The sequence below is a fragment of the Ursus arctos genome, unplaced genomic scaffold (genome assembly GCF_023065955.2).
Source record: "Ursus arctos isolate Adak ecotype North America unplaced genomic scaffold, UrsArc2.0 scaffold_93, whole genome shotgun sequence".
In the NCBI taxonomy this organism is placed as follows: domain Eukaryota; kingdom Metazoa; phylum Chordata; class Mammalia; order Carnivora; family Ursidae; genus Ursus; species Ursus arctos.
Window position 1 is genome coordinate 12,385 of NW_026623115.1, and position 19,665 is coordinate 32,049.

The 19,665-nt window shown below is 63.8% G+C and overlaps 1 gene segment (V, D, J or C); it reads left to right on the plus strand.

Moving 5' to 3' along the window:
* Positions 1–8,934: 8,934 nt before the first annotated feature.
* On the plus strand, positions 8,935–17,241 carry LOC123001947 (immunoglobulin heavy constant gamma 2-like). The segment is given in 7 exon segments: positions 8,935–9,059; positions 12,344–12,622; positions 12,911–12,952; positions 13,088–13,411; positions 13,521–13,844; positions 15,762–15,892; positions 17,143–17,241. Coding segments are annotated over 7 exon segments (1,236 nt in total).
* The last annotated feature ends 2,424 nt before the right edge of the window (positions 17,242–19,665 follow it).

The following is a 19,665-nucleotide window of genomic DNA, read 5'->3' on the forward strand; positions in this document are numbered from 1 at the left end:
ACATAGAGACACAGGCACACACACACAGCTAAGAAACAGCAAGTTCAGACAGATGCAGACAGGGCCCACCAGCAGCAGGAGGATGCATCCTGCGCCTTCAGCATAGAGTCAGGAGACCGGCTGGGCACGGAGCCCTCGGCCCCACACCAGGGGAAGAAGGAGTAGGGGGACGCTAGGGTGGCCAGGGCTGCCAGCGGAGCCTGAGCCCAGCCTGATCCCCTATGAGCAGGCTGCAGGGCCTGGCAGCACCAGCCCTGGGCCCACGGGGACAGCAGGGTCTGGGGTGGGGCTCTGCCTGCCCTGTGGTTTCTCTCAGAATCGTGGGCCCTTCCAAGGAACTGGGCGCTCCCCCCTCTGCCACCCACGCAGCACCTGTCCCCAGGGCCAAGGGCGGGGTGGGACAGACCGGGACACACTGCCCTGGGGGGCAGGGAGGTCCGGCTGGGCCCTGTCTCTCCCAGGCCTCATGTCCAGGCCTCCCAGAGCCCTGGCTCTGCCCCATGCCACCCAGCCGAACCCCGAGGCAGCATGTCCACGTCATCTGAATGAGCCCGAATGGCCCTCCGAGGGCACCAGGACTGACGAGGCCACCTCCACGCAGCCTCCCACACGGGGACTGCTGGCCCTGGGCATCCTGGGTCAGGAGGGAGGGATCCTGATGTGTCCCGCTGCGAAACTCGGCACAAGGCCTCACAGGAGCTCGTGCTGTGAACGGGGTTGGCAGGTCCCCATGGCCTCCCCTGCGTGTGTGCCCAGGCTGGCGGGCAGGGGTTTGTGGGCATGCACAGGCCTGCAGGACATGAGTGCGCCGTGAGGGTGAGGCCCAGCCCAGTGCTTCACAGCTGCCCCAGCACACCCGAGCCAGATGCCCATCCACGCCCCCCGTGGTGAGCACCCACAGAACACACCCACGGAACAGTGCACCCCGGGCTGCGACACAACAGCCGTCCTCCAGAGCCACCGGCCAGCCTCACAGCCGGTCCAGCCTGCCCACAGTCCCGGCCGGCCCTCCCTGGATGCACCGCCCGGGTGCAGCCCCAGGAAGAGCCCGGCTGCAGGACACGGACTCGGAAAGGAGTGTGCGGGCAATGGCTGAGGTCCCCTGCCAGTGGGACGCCTAGCCAGGGGGGGCTGCCTGTCCCCAGGGGACTCATGCCCCGCACACTCACCCCCAGAGCCTCTCCTCCAGGCAGTGGGACACAAGAACAAGGGAACGTGCCACAAGGAACCCTGCATCAACGTCTCAGGCATGTGGCCACGAGGCTGTGGCTTCTCGTGTCTGTGCCCCCCCTTCCTGGGGCACCCCAGTGACCACCAGCGTGTGTCGCAGCGCACCGAGTCAGCCGGCCATCGAGGGACAGAGACCACATCTGGGCAGCAGGGGCCACGGACAGGAGCCCACTGTGTCCACAGCACAGGGGCCTCACCTACAACCTTGACGTTGCTGACAGACTCCCTAAGAGCATAAAGAAAGAGGAACTTCCAGGGCTGCTGAGGCCCCATGGGGGTTCCCACCCCATTTTGAGTCAGAGCACTGAGGCAGAGCTCCCCTCCACCCATGCTGCCCAAGCTGAGCTGCTCCCTACTGAGCTGGGCACAGCTGCACCGAGCTATGCGGGAATGGGCTGGCCCGGGCAGACCTGCACCACACCCCAAACAGGCCACAGGCCCCATCCCAGGGCAGGAGGCTGAGGGGCCAGAGCCAGGGTCCAAGCCCACCCCTGCCGTCACCATGCCTGTGTGCAAGTCTCCGACAGCCCTAGGCCCCATGTTCCAGCCGTGCTCACACACACACACACACACACACACACACACACGTCCATGTGAAAAGCGGCACACACCTGGCCCACACTCCGCGCACACAAGGTCGGAGGCACCCGGCTCCGACGTGCCACGCGGGAGCCCCAGGGCCATGCACACGCCACACCCTCACTCATCAGCGTGGAAGCCCACTGTGCAGGGGACGGTGGGCCAGGGAGGAAGAGCCCGGGGACACCGGGGGCCCGGGATAGGGCCGGGGGCAGCTCTGGGCACCTCGGGCCTCCGCGAGGTCCGCACGGACCAGCCAGCCCCCCGGAGCACCCACGTCATGGATTCCCGGGGCTACCCCAGGTCCTGTGAGCTCGGCTACACAGCTGAGCCCCTCGGGGCTCCGGGCAGGCTGCAAATGAGTGTACACGTCACAGAGGTCCTCAGGCTAGCGGGAGTAAGACTGAGTGGGGACGGGGCTGGGGGACGGGCCGGGGGCCACGGGCCGTGCAGGGACAGCAGAGCCGCTGGGCGGTCTGGGCCAGGGCTGCGGGTGGGGACCCACAGAGAGCGGGTCCCTGCCACACCTGCAGCCCCGCGGGGCATTGGACCCCCGGCCACCAGGGCCGGATGCAGAGCGGGTGGGCTCGGCGGCTGGACTGGCCGGCCTGCCACTGCAGCCACCAGCAGGACGGCGGAGGCCAGGACGTCATGATGCTCTCCCCTCCTCGGGGTGGGGGGCCAGGCCTGCCGACCCCACCAGCCCGTGCGGAGGCTGCGCCGGAGCCGACATCACGCGCGTGCCCTGCCCCCCAGGTGAGGTGGGTCCTGGCCACCGTCCTGCAGGAGAAGCCCCATGCCAGCCGAGACTACGCCAACGTCGTGCGGCCCGCAGACTAGGTCCGGGCACAGAGCAACGAGGCCCTGCTTTCCCCTCCCCGTGTCGCAGGCGGTCTGCTTGCCCGCCGTGGAAGGCGAGGCCACAGCCAACACACGCTGACCAGCACGCAGACACGCAGACGGCTCCAGCTCAGCTCCAAGGCCCCAGGCCCCACGGGCACCTGCCAATCACAGCCCCGACCCCAGCCCGCTCTGGGACAAGCCCCTCCCACGCAGCGACCTGAGCTGGGCACGGGTGCTGGCCCCTGGGCTCTCCCTGGTCCTGGGGGTCAGGGCTACTTCTGCTCTCACGGAACAGCCCCCAGAGCACAGGGAGGGGGAAGCCCATGGCCCGCCCACCACTCAGAGTCCAGAGCCAAACCGGGACTCACAGTCCAAGTCCAGTGCGGGACCTCGGCTCCCACACTGGCTCCCACCTCCACGGCACCGGGTCCAAGTGCCCTGCCCCTGCCCAGCCCCGGGCCCCTGCCCAGCCCTCCTGCCGGCCACTGGCAGCTCCCACCCTGCACAATGCCAAGACAGAGAAGAGCTGCTGGGGAGAAGCCACGGGACGGCTCGGGGCTGTGGCCAGGACTCCTGGGGTGGGAGGAGGGGTCTCCCAGCAGAAGGAGCTTCACAGGGGTCCCGCCTCAGCCAGCAGCGCCCAACCCCATCCACCCTGGCCTCCCCTCTCGCTCCGAGCTTGGCAGCCCTGTTGCCTTCCTTTTGAGTCTCTCAGTAAAGTTCCTTTTTACAAATCCCATGCCGCCCGAGCACGCTTTGGGAGAGGTATCTACCGACCTGTGGGGCTGGTGGACGGGCCCCCCCAACGATGTGGACAAGCGTCCAGAGGGAAGGGAGCAGAAGGCCCAGGTGGCCAGCCGGCTGCTCCCTGCGACAGTCCCTTTGACACCCCCAGAGGCACCCAGCTCAGTCCCTTGCACCTGCTCTCCTGGTCTCCAGCCAAGACTCACCACCCTTTCCCACACCGACATGAAAGGCACGGTCTCCCCTGGACACACCCAAAGCAGCTACTTCCGTGGTCAGCGCAGGAGGCCATAGGAACACAGCTGCACAAGCACCAAGCCCAGAGCCACCATGGGCCTCCAGGGACCGCCGGTCGTCCCCCCAGCTGTCCACCCCCTGAGCGCACACACACAGACCAAGCCTGGGCCCCCATCCCGCCAGCCAGCCTGGAGGTCCCCATGAGCTGAGCGAGACACGAAGCAAGAGCTGTCGGGGGCTGGCCACCGCCGTCCTCAAGAAGAGGCCTGAAGAGCCCGGAACGCAGGAGCCAAGGTGCGGGACAGACGGCCAGCTGGCCAGGCAGTGTTGGGCTTGAGGCTGCGCCCCTCTCAGAAGAAAGAGGTGGTTTCCCGGCCTGGAGACCCCGTCCCACTAGGGTCTCTGCAAAGTCCACTGGAAACGGGGAGACTATGTGAACACACGTGATGAGAGGCAGGATTCCCTCATCTACCAAGAGTGCTCAGGACCCAAGACAAGGAAAGACGTGAGCAGCCCGGGGCGCCCTCTGGGCCCTGTCTGGGGCGCGTGAACTGTAGGTACCACGGCTCAGGGCCCGTGGCCACACGTCCAGCGCACAAATCCCCAGTCCTCTGGACGGGAGATTCCACACGTGGGGACGGCCCTCTGGAGACAGGCTCCATCCCTGACGCTTGTCACACGGACTCAGAGGCGGACTCGGTCCCGGACCAGGGAGGGAAGTGAGCGAGGCTAGCGTGCAGGCTGACGGGGGTCGGACCTTGGCCGCTGGCCTCCCGCCCGGGGCACAACTCCCAGGACCCGGCAGCTCCGAGGCTCATTCCCAGACCTGGAGGGTTTGGTCTAAATAGAACATCAGGGAAGCAGGGGTGCGGGCTGAAAACAGGACGAGGCCACGGCACGGCCCCACCCGGCACTCATGCAGGGACACACGCCGTCTCAGGAAACCCACCCCCACACTGATCAAATAAAGGAGATTTTCAGCTTTAAGGCCATTCTGGAGCACCCAGCCAGGCTCTACTCTAACTGGGACCAGAGTCACAGGGATGTGACCAGACCTCAGAGCAGGGGCTCCATCTCTGCCCCCAGCACACTCTGCATGTCAGCTTTGGCTGTGGACAACCTGCAGGAAACATCCAGATAAGTCCTCACAACGTCGGAGCCATGCAGCCTCGCACAGACGCAACAAGAGATGATCTGGAGCTTTCTGGAATGTCCTTGGTCACGAAGATCTGTACCTCCGATGGGAGAAACCCTGCCCTAAATGCTGCTGCCAGGGCCAGCGCGGGTCCCAGGGCTGTCCTCACTGGGCCTCCAGGAAAATGCTTCTCCTTCTCCCTTACAGTTTTTAAAAGGGGGTGCATGCTAGAACATGCCCTGTATTCTCCCCACGGGGTCTAGGGCCCATGAGAGCACAGCAAGGGGGGAGGAAAGTACCACGGACCTGGAACCTGGATAACGCCCAAAACTACACATAGATAGATAGAGAGATAGCTAGATGGAGAGAGATGGTTAGATGGATGGATGGATGGATGGTTGGATAGACAGATGATAGATAGATACAAATAGAAGATAGATAATACGTGGATGGATGGAGAGATGATAGATAGATTATAGATAGATAGATAGATAGATAGATAGATAGATAGATGATAGATAGATGATAGAAGTATAGATAGATGGATGGATGGATGGACAGATGATAGATACGTAGCTAAATGGATAGATAGATACATGTATATAGATAGATGATAGATAGATGATGATGATAGATATATGATTGATAGAAAGATGATAGATAGATACAAATAGAAGATAGATAATACGTGGATGGATTGAGAGATGATAAATAGATGATAGATAGATAGATAGATAGATAGATAGATAGATAGATGATAGATAGATGATAGATAGATAGATGATAGATAGATGATAGATAGATAGATAGATAGATGATTGATAGATAGATAGATAGATAGATAGATAGATAGATAGATAGATAGATAGATGATAGATAGATGATAGATAGATGATAGATAGATGATAGAAATAATGCAATTTTAAGGGAGTTTTGTTCATTTGGAGCTGACAAGACCCACACCTACCAGCAAGGTTCTCCGAACTCAGGCCTGGGTGCCTTCCTCCCATCTCCTGGACTGACGGTCCCCCAAGGGCAGAGCTGAGTGTCTTCCTTCTTCGACTGGTGCCCCAGGTCAGGAGACCTGGCCCGTGGACCCCAGCACAAGGAAAACAAGGGCTCCCTCACACCGGCCCTGAGAGCCAGAGGCCGTTGCACATGGCAGAATGCATCTCCCACAAGCCTGGGAGGCCAGTGTGTCTGTCACCGGTCAGGAGGGCCAGCGGGGTCCTGGCACAAGGGGAACACAGCCTGAGAGCAGGCCGCAGGGTGGACACTGCCAGGGATGCTGCCTTCACGGTCCCTCCCAGCGGGAAGGGGCTCCCTTCTCAGGGTCCCACAGACCCACTTGCTTTCCTTCTGTTATGAACCCAGCACAGTGGGCTCAATGCTGACCCCAAAAGCTATGTCCACTGCCTCATCCCTGCAACCTGTGAATGCGACCTCCTTTGCAAAAGGGTGTTTGCCGATGTGATTGACGTTAAGGACCTTCAGGTGAGATGGTCCAGCCCCTAAATCTGATGGTAGGTGTCCTTACAAGAGGCTGGGGAGGAGAGACACAGACAGAGGAGAAGCCCCATGAAGATGGAGACACGGGAGGGAAAGTGGGTACAGAAGCCCAGAGGAGACCCTGACCCATGGAAGGCGCTGGGTAACGCCAGGCATGGACGCTGACCCGTGGAAGGTGCTGGGTCACACCGGGCACGGACCCTGACCTGTGGAAGGGGCTGGGTCACGCCGGGCGGGACGCTGACCCGTGGAAGGCGCTGGGTCACACCGGGCGTGGACGCTGACCCGTGGAAGGCGCTGGGTCACGCCGGGCACGGACCCTGACCCGTGGAAGGCGCTGGGTAACACCAGGCATGGACGCTGACCTGTGGAAGGCGCTGGGTCACGCCGGAGCAGACCCTGACCCGTGGAAGGCGCTGGGTCATGCCGGGCACAGACCCTGACCCGTGGAAGGCGCTGTGTAACGCCAGGCATGGACGCTGACCTGTGGAAGGCGCTGGGTCACGCCGGGCACAGACCCTGACCCGTGGAAGGTGCTGGGTCACGCCGGGCACAGACCCTGACCCGAGGAAGGGGCTGGGTCACGCCGGGCGCGGACGCTGACCCGTGGACGGTTCCAGTCGATGAGAACAAAGTGCACATCCGATCTCCTTCCTTACTTCCTGGTGATGGCCCAAGTCTACACAAGTCTACACATGACTCACGCTCCCCTCGGAAAGTGCAGGCAGCACCCGTCCCCACTCCGCCATCACTGTGCCGTCACCCCCGTGACTTCCTTCTCTTACGACTGGAAGGCCGTGTTCCTTCACACAAGTTTCGGTTATAGACAAGGAGCAGGGACGAGCGTTTCCACACACCCCAGAGCCTTCCATGTCCCAGACTCCGCCGGGACGACGCGCTCGCGTCACGCTACGTTTGCTACGAACGCTGAGCCGGCCTTAGCAGATCCCGGGGAGCCGAAGCCCACGGTTGCCGCTGGGCTCAGCACCTGTGGTGGCCCCGACGGTGAGCCTGACCAAGGCACCCCGTGCCCCCCCCGGGCCCCGGCCTGCGGGGCACTGTCCGTGGTGCTGCCCGGTCGAGCTGCCCCATCTCCTTGCCTCCGCAGCAATCCCCCTCCACAGAAGCTCCCTCTGCTCCCCGTCCCCTCCTCGCCCTGCCGCCCAAGCCCGGAAACGCCTCCTCTGCCCTCGTGGTTAGCGTGCTTCCCGGACGTGGTGCATGGGGATGGGGCAGCGTGGAGCCTTCTCCAGCCGGCCCCTGACTCGGGACGCCGCGGCCAGAGTGGGGTCCACACGTGCCCACGGGGGCTGAGGGCCCGGGCGGCTCCTCAGGAACGGGCCTGAGGAGGCTGGCGTGCGGGGGCCTTGGCCGCGGGAGCCCTGCTCCACCTTCGCCACAGAACACTCGCTTCCCAGTGGGGGGAATATCCAGTATCCGAGCCCACGGCCACTGCTTGAAAGAGGAGCTGCTTTCGGGAGCCCATACGGATTCTGCCCCCGTCAATCCCGAAGAGAGAAAACCCCAGCGGCCTGACGCGGAAGGGAAGCCACGGTGGATTTCTCTCCCCGTCAGCACGACGGGGCACAGGCTGCTCTCCCCCGAGGCCCGAAGTCCGGCCCCCACGCGTGCACTGCGCACCCGCCTTCCAAATCGGTGTCCGAGGGAGACCCCGCTGTCCCTACCGCACTCGGCAGGTCCCTCCTCCTGCGCTCCTCCACGCACACTCGGGATCCCTGCCTCCGTGCTACGCGGCACGCTCCGGAGCATTGGCGGGGCAAGGAAGTCCAAAAGCCCGTGCGAGGCCTTCCTTCTCCAGACACGGTCTAACAGCTGCAGGCAGGTGTCCCGGGCAGCCCCCACGTGCCCTCGAGCAAATCGCTCCTTCTTTCTCCTGGAGACTCTAAAAGGCGTGGACAGACCCGCACTGGGCCGCAGGGCAGGCCCAGGGGTAGCCGCCGGCCCACGCGCTTCCGGTGGGCGGTGGGCGTTCCAACCACACAGGCTCCCAGATCAGGGGAGACGGGGGGCAAGGGCAGACCCTCCCACGGGCCTCCCAGCCCTGCTTCGGGGGGCACGGTGAGACCCACAGAGGTTGCTGCCACGGTTTCCACTGGCTGAGGGGACCAGGGCCACGGCGGCTTCAGACACGCCGCCCTCCAAACATACACTTTGAGGTCACGTAATTTCGAGCTGCAGCCATGGACGGAGCCCGAGGAGGACAGAACTCTACCTGGGGGGCCGACCTGCTGTGTGGACAGGACAAGCCCGGGGCTGGTCCGCAGACTACGGGTGGGACCGTGTGCACCCAGGCTGCGGGTCGGCCGGGGCACAAGGAGGAGCCCACCAGGGTTGGGGCAGCTCAGGGCTCAGCTGAGAGCAGGGTGGACTCGTCTGCAGGGGAGCAGGAAGCAGGCATATCCCTGCAGGAGGCAGAGAGCAAGAGCAGCACATGGTGGGGGGGTTCCTCTGCTCTCCCTTGGGCCCCCGGGCACCCGCCACACCCCACCCCACACGCCCACCTGGGGAAGCCTTGGCCGTGCCCGGACTCCCCCCAGGCCCTCTGAGACAGAAAACACCCAGAAAAAAAGGGAACTTCAGGAAGCAAACCATGCCTCTTGGTTTCAATCCTGTTCTTAGTCTTCCCGGGGCTGCCTGGACGCTAGGAAGCAGGGCTGTGGGCACAGAGCTCAGCCACGTGTGCCTGGGCATCAGCAGGGAGGAGGCAGCATGCAGGGGCGAGCATGCCTGCAGGGGAGCCGCTTCCACAGTTGCGACCATGGTGAGTGGGGTCTGCACGGAGCCCGGACCGCGGGAGTGAGGTGGGACAGCAGAACCAGCTACAGGAGCTGACGGGAGACCAGGCCCTCAGGACCCCATGCAGGGGCTGGAGCAGCTGAAGCAACACAGGGAAGGCAGGCTGCCAGGGGTCCGTGGCACCAACCCAGGGCAGGCACGAGGGAGGCAGGGGAGGGGCTCACCCACGCCAACACTGCTGGACGCACCAACGCTGATGAAGGAACCCAGGACGGGGACCGTCCAACCATGACAGGCATGGTGGACAGAAGCCTAAGGGTTGCCCTTACCCACCGGTGCTGGCAGCCCAGGGGCTAGACCAGCCTGACAACTGTAGGACGAATGCCAAGGCGGACAGATGGGTCTGAGGTGAGGACACAGGGAGGGGCTGGCTCAGCACAGGGGATGCAGAGGCCTCCACGTGGGCTAATGGTCCTGTCCAGGAAAGGGAACCAGCTCAAGCCCCATGACAGGGTCAGAGGAGCTGCCTATGGGACCCTGGGCTGCATCCCATGAATAGGACAAGAGCAGAGCAGAGCAGGAGAGGCTGGCAAGGCTCCCGTGGGCTCAGAGCCCAGACAGCACAGAGGCTGAGCAGGGAGCTCAACAGCTGCAGGAGCCCCAGGTGTGGGCGTCAGAGGCCTGACCTGGGCTAAAGGGTCTGGGACGGGAGGCAGAGGCCAGGGAGGCCTAGGGACACAAGGAAGTCTGGAGCTGAGCTCAGGGACCTGTGTGGGAAAGACCATAGGGCTGGAGGGGCAGGGGGCTGCTGTGGTCCATGAGCTCCAAGGACTAGGGAAGACCAGCTGGAGGTGAACAGGGGCCTGACAGGGCGACACAAGCAGGAGATGGGCCAGGAGCTCAAGGCAGCCAGCAGAGCTCGTGCAGGTGAGCAGGGGCGGGTGGGAGAGCAGGAGGGGCAGGGGGCTTCCCCGGGGTCTCAGGGAAACAGGCAGAGCCTGTGCAGGTGACCAGGGGCAGGTGGGAGAGCAGGAGGGGCAGGGGGCTTCCCAGGGGCTCAGGGCAGCAGGCAGAGTTTGTGCAGGTGAGCAGGGGCGGATGGGAGAGAAGGAGAGGTAGGGGGCTGCCCAGGGGCTCAGGGGAGCAGGCAGAGCTCATGCAGGTGAGCAGGGGCGGGTGGGAGAGCAGGAGGGGGTAGGGGGCTGACCCAGGGCTCAGGGGAGCAGGCAGAGCTTGTGCAGATGAGCAGGGGCAGGTGGGAGAGCAGGAGGGGCAGGGGGCTGACCCAGGGCTCAGGGGAGCAGGCAGAGCTCCTGCAGGTTAGCAGGGGAGGTGGGAGAGCAGGAGGGGCAGTGGGGGGCGGCAGGGGCTCAGGGGAGCAGACAGAGACTGTGCAGGTGAGCAGGGGTGGGTGGGAGAGCAGGAGGGGCAGGCGGCTGCCCCAGGGGCTCAGAGGAGCAGGCAGAGTCTGTGCAGGTGAGAAGGGGCGGGTGGGAGAGCAGGAGGGGCAGTGGGGGGCGGCAGGGGCTCAGGGGAGCAGACAGAGACTGTGCAGGTGAGCAGGGGTGGGTGGGAGAGCAGGAGGGGCAGGCGGCTGCCCCAGGGGCTCAGAGGAGCAGGCAGAGTCTGTGCAGGTGAGAAGGGGAGGTGGGAGAGCAGAAGGGGCAGGCGGCTGCCCCAGGGGCTCAGGGGAGCATCAGAGCTTGTGCAGGTGAGCAGAGTTGGGTGGGAGAGCAGGAGGGGTAGGGGGCTGCCCCAGGGCCTCAGGGGAGCAGGCAGAGCTCCTGCAGGTGAGCAGAGTTGGGTGGGAGAGCAGGAGGGGTAGGGGGCTGTCCAGGGGCTCAGGAGAGCAGGCAGAGCTCCTGCAGGTGAACAGGGGTGGGTGGGAGAGCAATAGGGGCAGGGGGCTGCTCCAGGGCCTCAGGGAAGCAGGCAGAGCTTGTGTAGGTGAGCACGGGCGCGTTGGAGAGTAGGATTGGTAGGGGGCTGCCCCAGGGGCTCAGGGGAGCAGGCATTGCTTTTGCAGAGAACAGCGAGCTGGGAGGGCAGGGGCGACAGAGCTGCCCCCGGAGTGCTCCGGGTATGAAGGCAGAAGGACTGAGCTCACAGGAGCTTGGACCTGCTGTGAGCTGAGCAGGTTCAGGGGACAGAGACAGCTGAGGGCTCGGGTCCAGGTGAGCGTCCCTGCACATGCGGTACAGGGTGAGCTAGCCGGGCCGGGTGGACACGTTAGGGTGGAGACTAGAGCCTGGGTGGGAAGGTCTCTGGGGCAGAAGGGGCAGGAGTGACCACCTTTGAGGGGCCGAGGGTGACCACAGGTCTTTGTCCCAGGGCCTGAGTCCTGTGCCTGACGCTCTTGGGGCCGAGGAGCAGAGGGTCGACACGCCCAAGCCAGCGGGGAGGCACGGGGCAGTGGGCCCAGTGGAGGAGAGAATCAGGGGCCGGATCGGAGCTAGAGGCAGGGCTGCAAGCCTGGGGTGTGGGTGGGATGGGACGTCAGGCAGGACCCTCGGCCTCAGCAGAGGGGATCTGGGTCAGAGGGCATAGGCCTGGCTGGGGTTGGGGGTCTGAGGTGCCCTGGGGTGCTGGCACCACGCAGGGGAGGACAGCCAGGGCACGGCAAGGCTCCCCTCCACCACGCTGAGGGTCAGACAGGCTCAGGGAAGACATCGGCTGAAGGAGGACTCTGGGGACGGCAAGGAGCTGGACAGGCCCCAGAGCAGGGATGGCCAAGGCCTGGGGCACTGATGGGAGGGGCCCTCAGTGAGCTCAGGAGGCCATGCCTGGAAGGCCTGAGGAGGGACCAGTGGGTTCGGGACAGGGACAGGGGCTGGGGCCTGGCTGCTTTGGCTGCACAGCCGACGCAGAAGATGTGGGGTCTGCAGGCCAGTCGGCAGGCCTTGACGAGGGCTCTGGGCTAGGGGTCACGGGCAGTGGGTGGACACACGTTCCCCCTGGTCCAAGGCAGAATCAGGAGGGGACAGCAGGGCAGTGGCCTCAGGGGACCAGCAGGAGCTGGCTGCAAGCAGGGGCCACAGGTCAGGGCTCAGACAGAGGGCTTGGTCAGGCTGGACACCCAGAGGAAGCCTGAGGCCCACGGCACTGACCCAGGTGGTCAACCAGAGCTGACCGGGCTGATGAGTCTGGCACCTGTGACCCCAGAGAGCTAAGCCAGGCAGGTGGTCTGGAGACATCCAGGAAGCACATGGGCGCTGGGCCCAGGGATACCCCAGGCCTGGGCAGCTGCTGTCCTGCCCTGACCCTGGCAGGGGTGAGACCCTGGTGCTCACACAGCCTCCTCTCTTGCAGCCTCCACCACGGCCCCATCGGTTTTCCCACTGGCCTCCGGCTGCGGGGCCACGACCGGCTCCACAGTGGCCCTGGCCTGCCTGGTGTCCGGCTACTTCCCCGAGCCAGTGACCGTGTCCTGGAACTCCGGCTCCGTGACCACCTTCCCGTCTGTCCTGCAGTCCTCAGGGCTCTATTCTCTCAGCAGCATGGTAACAGTGCCCTCCAGCCAGTGGCCCAGTGACACCTTCACCTGCACCGTGGCCCATTCGGCCAGTAACACCAACGTTGTCAAGAAAGGTGAGGATGGGCCATTGGGAGTGTGTCTGCTGGAAGACAGGCCAGGTCGGCTGGCCCACTGCACCCCAGGGCACAGGGGAGGCACCGCTGTCTCCCCCACCTGAAGGCCTCCCAATTCGGGGAGGAGGTCCTCTGGGTGTTGCTGCCTGGCCCACTGAGAGCACAGGCGGCTTACCCCCACTGCAGTCCCTGATCTGGGAACCCCCCAAGACCTGGTTGTCACCTACACCCACCCCAACCTGTGCCCACCCCAGGCTTCCAGTAACCCCCAGTCTGCTCTCTCCACAGTGCCCAAAAAATGTCTCTGCAAGGAATGTCCCAAATGTCCAGGTGAGTCAGCAGGGCCTCGCTCTCCACCCCAAGCAGATGGCCCACACACACCACAGCCTGGTGGGGGGAATGGATGTTCAAGAGGAAGCCCACCCACACGCTGACCCCTGCACTCTCTCTCCCTTACCATCCCAGATTTGCTGGGAGGGCCTTCGGTCTTCATCTTCCCCCCGAAACCCAAGGACATCCTCAAGATTGCCCGAACCCCTGAGGTCACATGTGTGGTGTTGGACCTGGGCCGAGAAGACCCTGAGGTCCAGATCAGCTGGTTCGTGGGTGACCAGGAGGTGCGCACGGCCAAGACGAATCCACGCGAGGAGCAGTTCAACAGCACCTACCGTGTGGTCAGTGTCCTTCCCATCCAGCACCAGGACTGGCTCAAGGGGAAGGAGTTCACCTGCAAGGTCAACAACAAAGCCCTCCCATCCCCCATCGTGAGGACCATCTCCAAGGCCAGAGGTGGGCAGCAGGGTGGGGGTGCAGGGAGGGTCCGGGGGGGGGGGCCTTGCAGACCAAGACCAGCCCTTCACCCTCGGAGTGACCATGTGTGCTGACCTCTGACCCACAGGGCAGGCCCAACAGCCCAATGTGTACGTCCTGCCGCCATCCCCGAAGGAGATAGCATCCAAGAACACAGTCAGCGTGACCTGCCTGGTCAAAGACTTCTACCCACCTGACATTGATGTCGAGTGGCTGAGTAATGGACAGGAAGAACCAGAGACCAATATCCAAACAACCCCGCCCCAGCTGGACGCGGATGGGACCTACTTCCTCTACAGCAAGCTCTCGGTGGACAAGAACCGCTGGCAGCAGGGAGAAACCTTCTCATGTGCGGTGCTCCATGAAGCCCTACAGAACCACCACGTAGAGCTGTCCCTCTCCCAGTCTCCGGGTAAATGAGCAACACTCCCGGCACCCCTGCAAGCCCCCCGCCCACGGGCTCTCAGGGTCCCATGAGGACGCCGCAGCCCCCACCCCTGTGTACATACCTCCCGGGCAGGCACCCCTGCATGAAATAAAGCACCCAGCACTGCCCTGGGACCCTGCGACACTGTCATGGTTCTTTCCGAGGCAGGCTCAGGACACCCGGGCCTCTGGGCGGCACAGACAGGCCGGCTCCCAGGCTAAGGGGTCACCACTGGTGACAGAGAGCGGGACTCACGGGGGCCTGGACCCCGAGTGGGCAGGTCTGCACAGGCTGCCACAGCGTGTGGCCAGGATTGCCTGAGGCAGGAGAGGGGACTTTCTCAGAGGTGGCAGGCGCTCCGGGCCGTCCCTCAGGCCAGGGGCTACCCAGGGCTGGAGGGTGTGGACAGGGATTGCAGAAGCCCCTCCAGAGCCCCCAGGGAAATGAGCGCACGCTCTTTCCCACCTCTGTACCAGCCCAAGCTGTGGGATGCTGGCCTGTCCTCCTGCCCTGGGCCCCCTGTCCCCTGGGCCTCCTGAGACGTTGTGTGGCAGCTCTGTGCCAATGCAGTAGCCGTGCCTGACCCGTGTGTGGGGACAGGCCCTCCTTTGCCCTCAGCACCCCACAAACAGGTCCCCACCCTCCCTCAAGTGCGGGGGTCCTGCCTGGCTTCATCCTGCCTGGGGCCAGGCCTGTCCACTCGTGGGGACACTCCTCCTCGAACCCCAGAGGTGCAGAGGCAGGGGGCCCTGCGTGCCCAGGGGAGGGACCACCCCAGAGGCCCACTTGGACGCTGAGTCCACACCCACTGAAAACAAGCCTGTCCTACTGAGCAGCGCCACCTGCACGCACACACACACTCACACGTGTGCACATGCGGGTCCATGCACACACATGGGTGCACACTCACACACATTCACACACGCATGTCCATGCACACATGTGTGTACACACTCACATGCATGTACATGCACACACACATGGGTGCACACTCACGCACACTCACACACGCACGCCCATGCACACATGCGTGTACACATTCACATGCATGTACATGCACACGTGTGCACACCACGACGTGCACACTCACATGTGGTTGTACATACACACACATGGATGCACACATTCACACACATGTACGTGCACATGCCCACTCACACGCCTGTACATGCACACTGTGCACACCCAGACATGCACACATGCACACTTACACACGATTGTACATGCACACGTGTATGTGCACTCATGTGTACACACACGCACATGTACACTCACACATGTGTGCACACTCGTGCATACATACATGCATGCACAAACTCGGGTACATGCTACATGCTGCACCCTCACACATGCATGTCCATGCACACAGGCCTTACACACTGGGCCTCACACGGGACAACCGGCATGGGCCCAGACCAGAGCCGGTCTCGGGAACCCTCACCATGGACACCAGCCTGCTCCCTACCCCCTCCAACACCCATCAGCTGCTCAGCAGCTCATCCACACCCTGACCACACTGACCAGCCCTCCTCTACCCCAGGGCACCTGCACCCCTCCCAACACCCACAAAACCCCCACACCCAGCTTGTCCTGACACTCCCACCTACTCATTCTCAAGGACACTCCCTGACACTGACCAGCCCTTCCCTGGACTCTGCTGACCCTCCCACCCTCTGGACCTGGCCCCCAGGGGAAGAGGCCACGAGGCGGTCAGGGCGCCTTCCCCCAGGGGTCCCCAGCACAGGGCAGAGCAGAGAGGGAGGGGGTCCCCCACTGGCCAGTCCCAAGCTGGAGAGCTGGGGGTGCTGAGGCTGGACCCTGAGGTTGCAGAGGGCTCTGACTGTCCCCCAGGGAATCACCCCCACGGGCAGGCACGGCACTGACCACCCCCTTCCTGTCCAGAGCTGCTCCTGGACGACAGCTGTGCCGAGGACCAGGACGGGGAGCTGGACGGGCTGTGGACCACCATCTCAATCTTCATCACCCTCTTCCTGCTCAGCGTGTGCTACAGTGCCACTGTGACCCTCTTCAAGGTGGGCGTCCCCACACGTCCCCTCACTGCGGCCTGCTGTCCCCACGCCATCCTTGTGCTATCGCCACGCTGTCCCAACATGTCCCCACGCTGTCCCCACGCTGTCCTCGTGCTGTTCTTGTGCTGTCCCCACGCTGTCCCAGCATGTCCCCACGCTGTCCTCATGCTGTCCCCATGCTGTCTACACACTGTCCCCATGCCGTCCACACGCTATCCCAACATGTCCCCATGCTGTCCCCATGCTATCCCCTCGCTGCCCCTCTGTCCCCTTGCTGTTCCCTCACTGTCAGGTACTCTCCCAAACTACTGACCCCTCACTGCTGCCTCACTGTCCCCTCGCTGTCCCCTCACTATGCCCTCACTCTCCCCACTCTCCCCACACTGATCCCTCACTGACTCCTCACTGACCCCTTGCTGTCCCCTCACTGCCCCATCATGTGGCCCCGTTGTCCCCCTGTTGTCCCCCCGCTGCCCCCTCGCTGGCCCCCACTGCATCGTGCTGTCCCCTCACTGTTCACCTACTGCCCCCCCGCTGTCCCCGTGCTCTCCGCCTAGTTGCCCAGTTGCTATCCCCCCGCCTTCCCCCCTCTGTGCCCCCGCAGTCCCACAGCTGCCCCCTCGCTGTCCACATCACTGTCCCCCCATTGTCCCCCCACTGCCCCCTTGCTGTCCACCTCACTGTCCTCCCACTGCCCCACTGCTGCCCCTCGCTGTCCCCCCGCTGCCCACCACTGTCCCCTCGCTGTACCTTTGCTGCCCCTCACTGCCCCCCACTGTCCCCCCATTGTCCCCCCAAGTCCCCCAGCTGCCCCTTTGCTACCCCCTTGCTGTCCCCTCACTGCCCCATCATGTGGCCCCGTTGTCCTCCCGTTGTCCCCCCGCTGCCCCCTCGCTGGCCTCCACTGCCCCCCCACTGTCCCTGCGCTCTCCACCTCGTTGCACAGTTGCTATACCTCTGCCTTCCCCCGCCCCGTGCCCCCGCAGTCCCACAGGTGCCCCCTCGCTGTCCACATCACTGTCCCCCTGTTGTCCCCCCGCTGCCCCCTTGCTGTCCACCTCACTGTCCCCCCGCTGCCCCACTGCTGCCCCTCGCTGTCCCCCCGCTGCCCACCACTGCCCCCTCGCTGTCCCCGTGCCCTTCCCACCAGGCACCCCACGCACTCTCACGGTCCCGGGTGTGGGTGGCAGGCTCTGGCGGGAGGCGGTCCGTGGGGTCCAGGCCTCGCTCACCCCCTGGCCCGCCCGCTGCAGGTGAAGTGGATCTTCTCCTCGGTGGTGGAGCTGAAGCGCACCATCGTCCCCGACTACAGGAACATGATCGGGCAGGGGGCCTAGGGCCGGCCCTCTGCAGCAGGTGTCCAGGGCTGCCCTCGACCCCACACAGGAACCGGCTACATCCGTTCATGCCGCTCGGCCTGCTGCCAGGCCTGCTCCTCTGCTCTCCCACCTCACCACCCTCTGTCACCACCGCCACCCTGGGCCTGCCCCTCCACCCTCCGGGCTCGTGGACACCGTGGGCTGCACCCTGCCCCAGACCCCCCATTTGGAGGATCAACGCGACAGCAGGCTGTGCCCCCAACCTGAGCTGACAGACACTGGCTGACCCCTCCCCAGCAGCCACCGAGATACAGCTGGGGCCACACTGAGACATCGGGGCAGGATGGCCCTCACCGGGACGGCCCCAGGCTCGGCATCCGCGGTCATCCTGGAGGAGGTGGACGGCCCGCGATCCCAGGGTCTGGCTGGCTGGGACTGGCCTCGTGCAGCCCCGTCCCGGCCAGGCTCCAGAGGGCAGGACACCCCCAGAGCAGGCACGTTGTCTCAGATCCTGAGGAAGCCACGGGCCACCATCACCCCACAGAGAAGCTTCCGACGTGCCACGAATGGTCAGTCAGACCTTCTCCACCAGTGGAGAACATGTGGAAAAGTCCCCGGGCCTGCAGCCACTGCAGGAGCCCCCAGGGACAGGCGGCACCATCCGGGGAAGGAGTGACGGCAGCCAGATGGGCCTCCTGCAGAGGCACCTGCTGACCTGGTCGCCAGGCAGGCGGGACGCAGCCTCAGTGCACAGAGGTGGACGGGTGCTGGGAGGCCAGGACAGCAGGCCCAGCCCGCACCGTCCTGTGGCCCGGCCCCGAGGCACGCTGGGCAGGAACGCCTGCTTGCTCCGGGGAGCTAGGGGCAGAGACAAGATGACCAGAGAGTGCCCGCGGCCTCGGGGCCTGAGACAGGCGGACCCGCAGGACGATCTCCGCCCGGGCTTAGAGCGAGTGCCAGGTCGGAGCCCCTGCATGGGAGAGACGGTTGTGCAGGGCAGGAGAAGCGGAGCCCCCATGCCCCCTGGGAGAGAATGCACACCCACCACTCAAAGGAAACCCACTGCTGTAGCATGGGTAGTTCTTTCCTTCTCGTGAAATTTCTGGAGCGCGATAATGTCCTTTACTGTTGCTTCTCCCTTTCTTTAATGACAATAAAACACCCTAAAAATTCCAGCACTCGCTAGGGAAAGTCTTCCTCTGTCGATGCTCCTGGTGGGATGCCCAGCCTGGCCGCGCCGTGCATTGGCTCCCTCCCGCCGTGGGGGGCCAGCACCCCACAGCTCTGGGCTCCCAGTGGGTGAGGAAGGCAGCCGGGAACAGTGCAGGGCCAGGGGCCACCTGGGCCATGGGCAGAAGCAAGAGACACGTGGTAGGTGTGCGTTAGTCAGCACGGGCTGCCGGGCAGAAGAGCCACAGTCTGGCGGCTTCAACCTCATGCGTGTCTGTTTCCACAATCCTGGGAGCTAGCAGGGAGAGAGGCAGGCCTCGCAGAGCGGGCGCCTCCTGGGGTCTCTGCCCCTGTCCTCACGTGGCCGGTCCTCCGTGTGTGTCTGTGTCCTCGTCGTCTGCTCTTACAAGAGCAGGAGGCCGCACTGGGGACCAGCCACACTGGGCTGGTTAATGACCTCCTTTTACCTTATCACCTCTCCAAAGACCCCATCTCCAAATACTGTCCCATTCTGAGGTCCTGGGGTCAGCGCTTCAAGACTTGAATTTAGGGGCACAATGTAGGACAGCTGTGGGACGGGAGAACATTCCAGCCCTCAGGGACCCTGGGGGCTCAGGCTGCCGTCCTTAGGGTCACTCCACACCCTCCATCCCCTTCGCCCTACACATCTACCTAGAAGCCAATCTGCCGATGGACCACGCGGCCTGCCCAGCCCCCTCTTCCTCTCGGTCCCAGGGCTACCCCCACTCCCATCCCCTGGACCACACATCAGCCTCCATCCCACCCCCCCACATGCGAATGCCAGGATCTCCCACAACAGGTGGACCCCATGTTCTCCTGGCTGAGCAACAGGCACTGGCACAACTGTGCCCTCGCCCTCGGGGCAAGAATGCCCACTCTTTGAGAACTACCACCCACCAGGCCCTGAGGCTCCCACCTGAGACCCTCCAATGCTGTCCTACCATGAGGATCCAAGAGGAGACAGAAGACGGGTAGGAGATAGAGACCCAGAGTATCAGAACCAGGGGGAGGGAGATGGGAGGTAAGAGATAGAGACACGGAGTGGGGCAGGGCAAGGTGGCAGAGGAGTGGGGGACTCCATTTCAACCGGTCCCCTGAATTTAGCTGGATATCTAGCAAACCATCATGAACACCCACAAAGACAGCCTGAGATGTAGGAATATATATCTGGATCTCTACACACAGAAAAACACCCCCTGTCCCAAGATAGGAAGGGAGGAGTCATGAATCCGTGGGCCGATATCAGAAGATAAGCAGAAGGGGGAC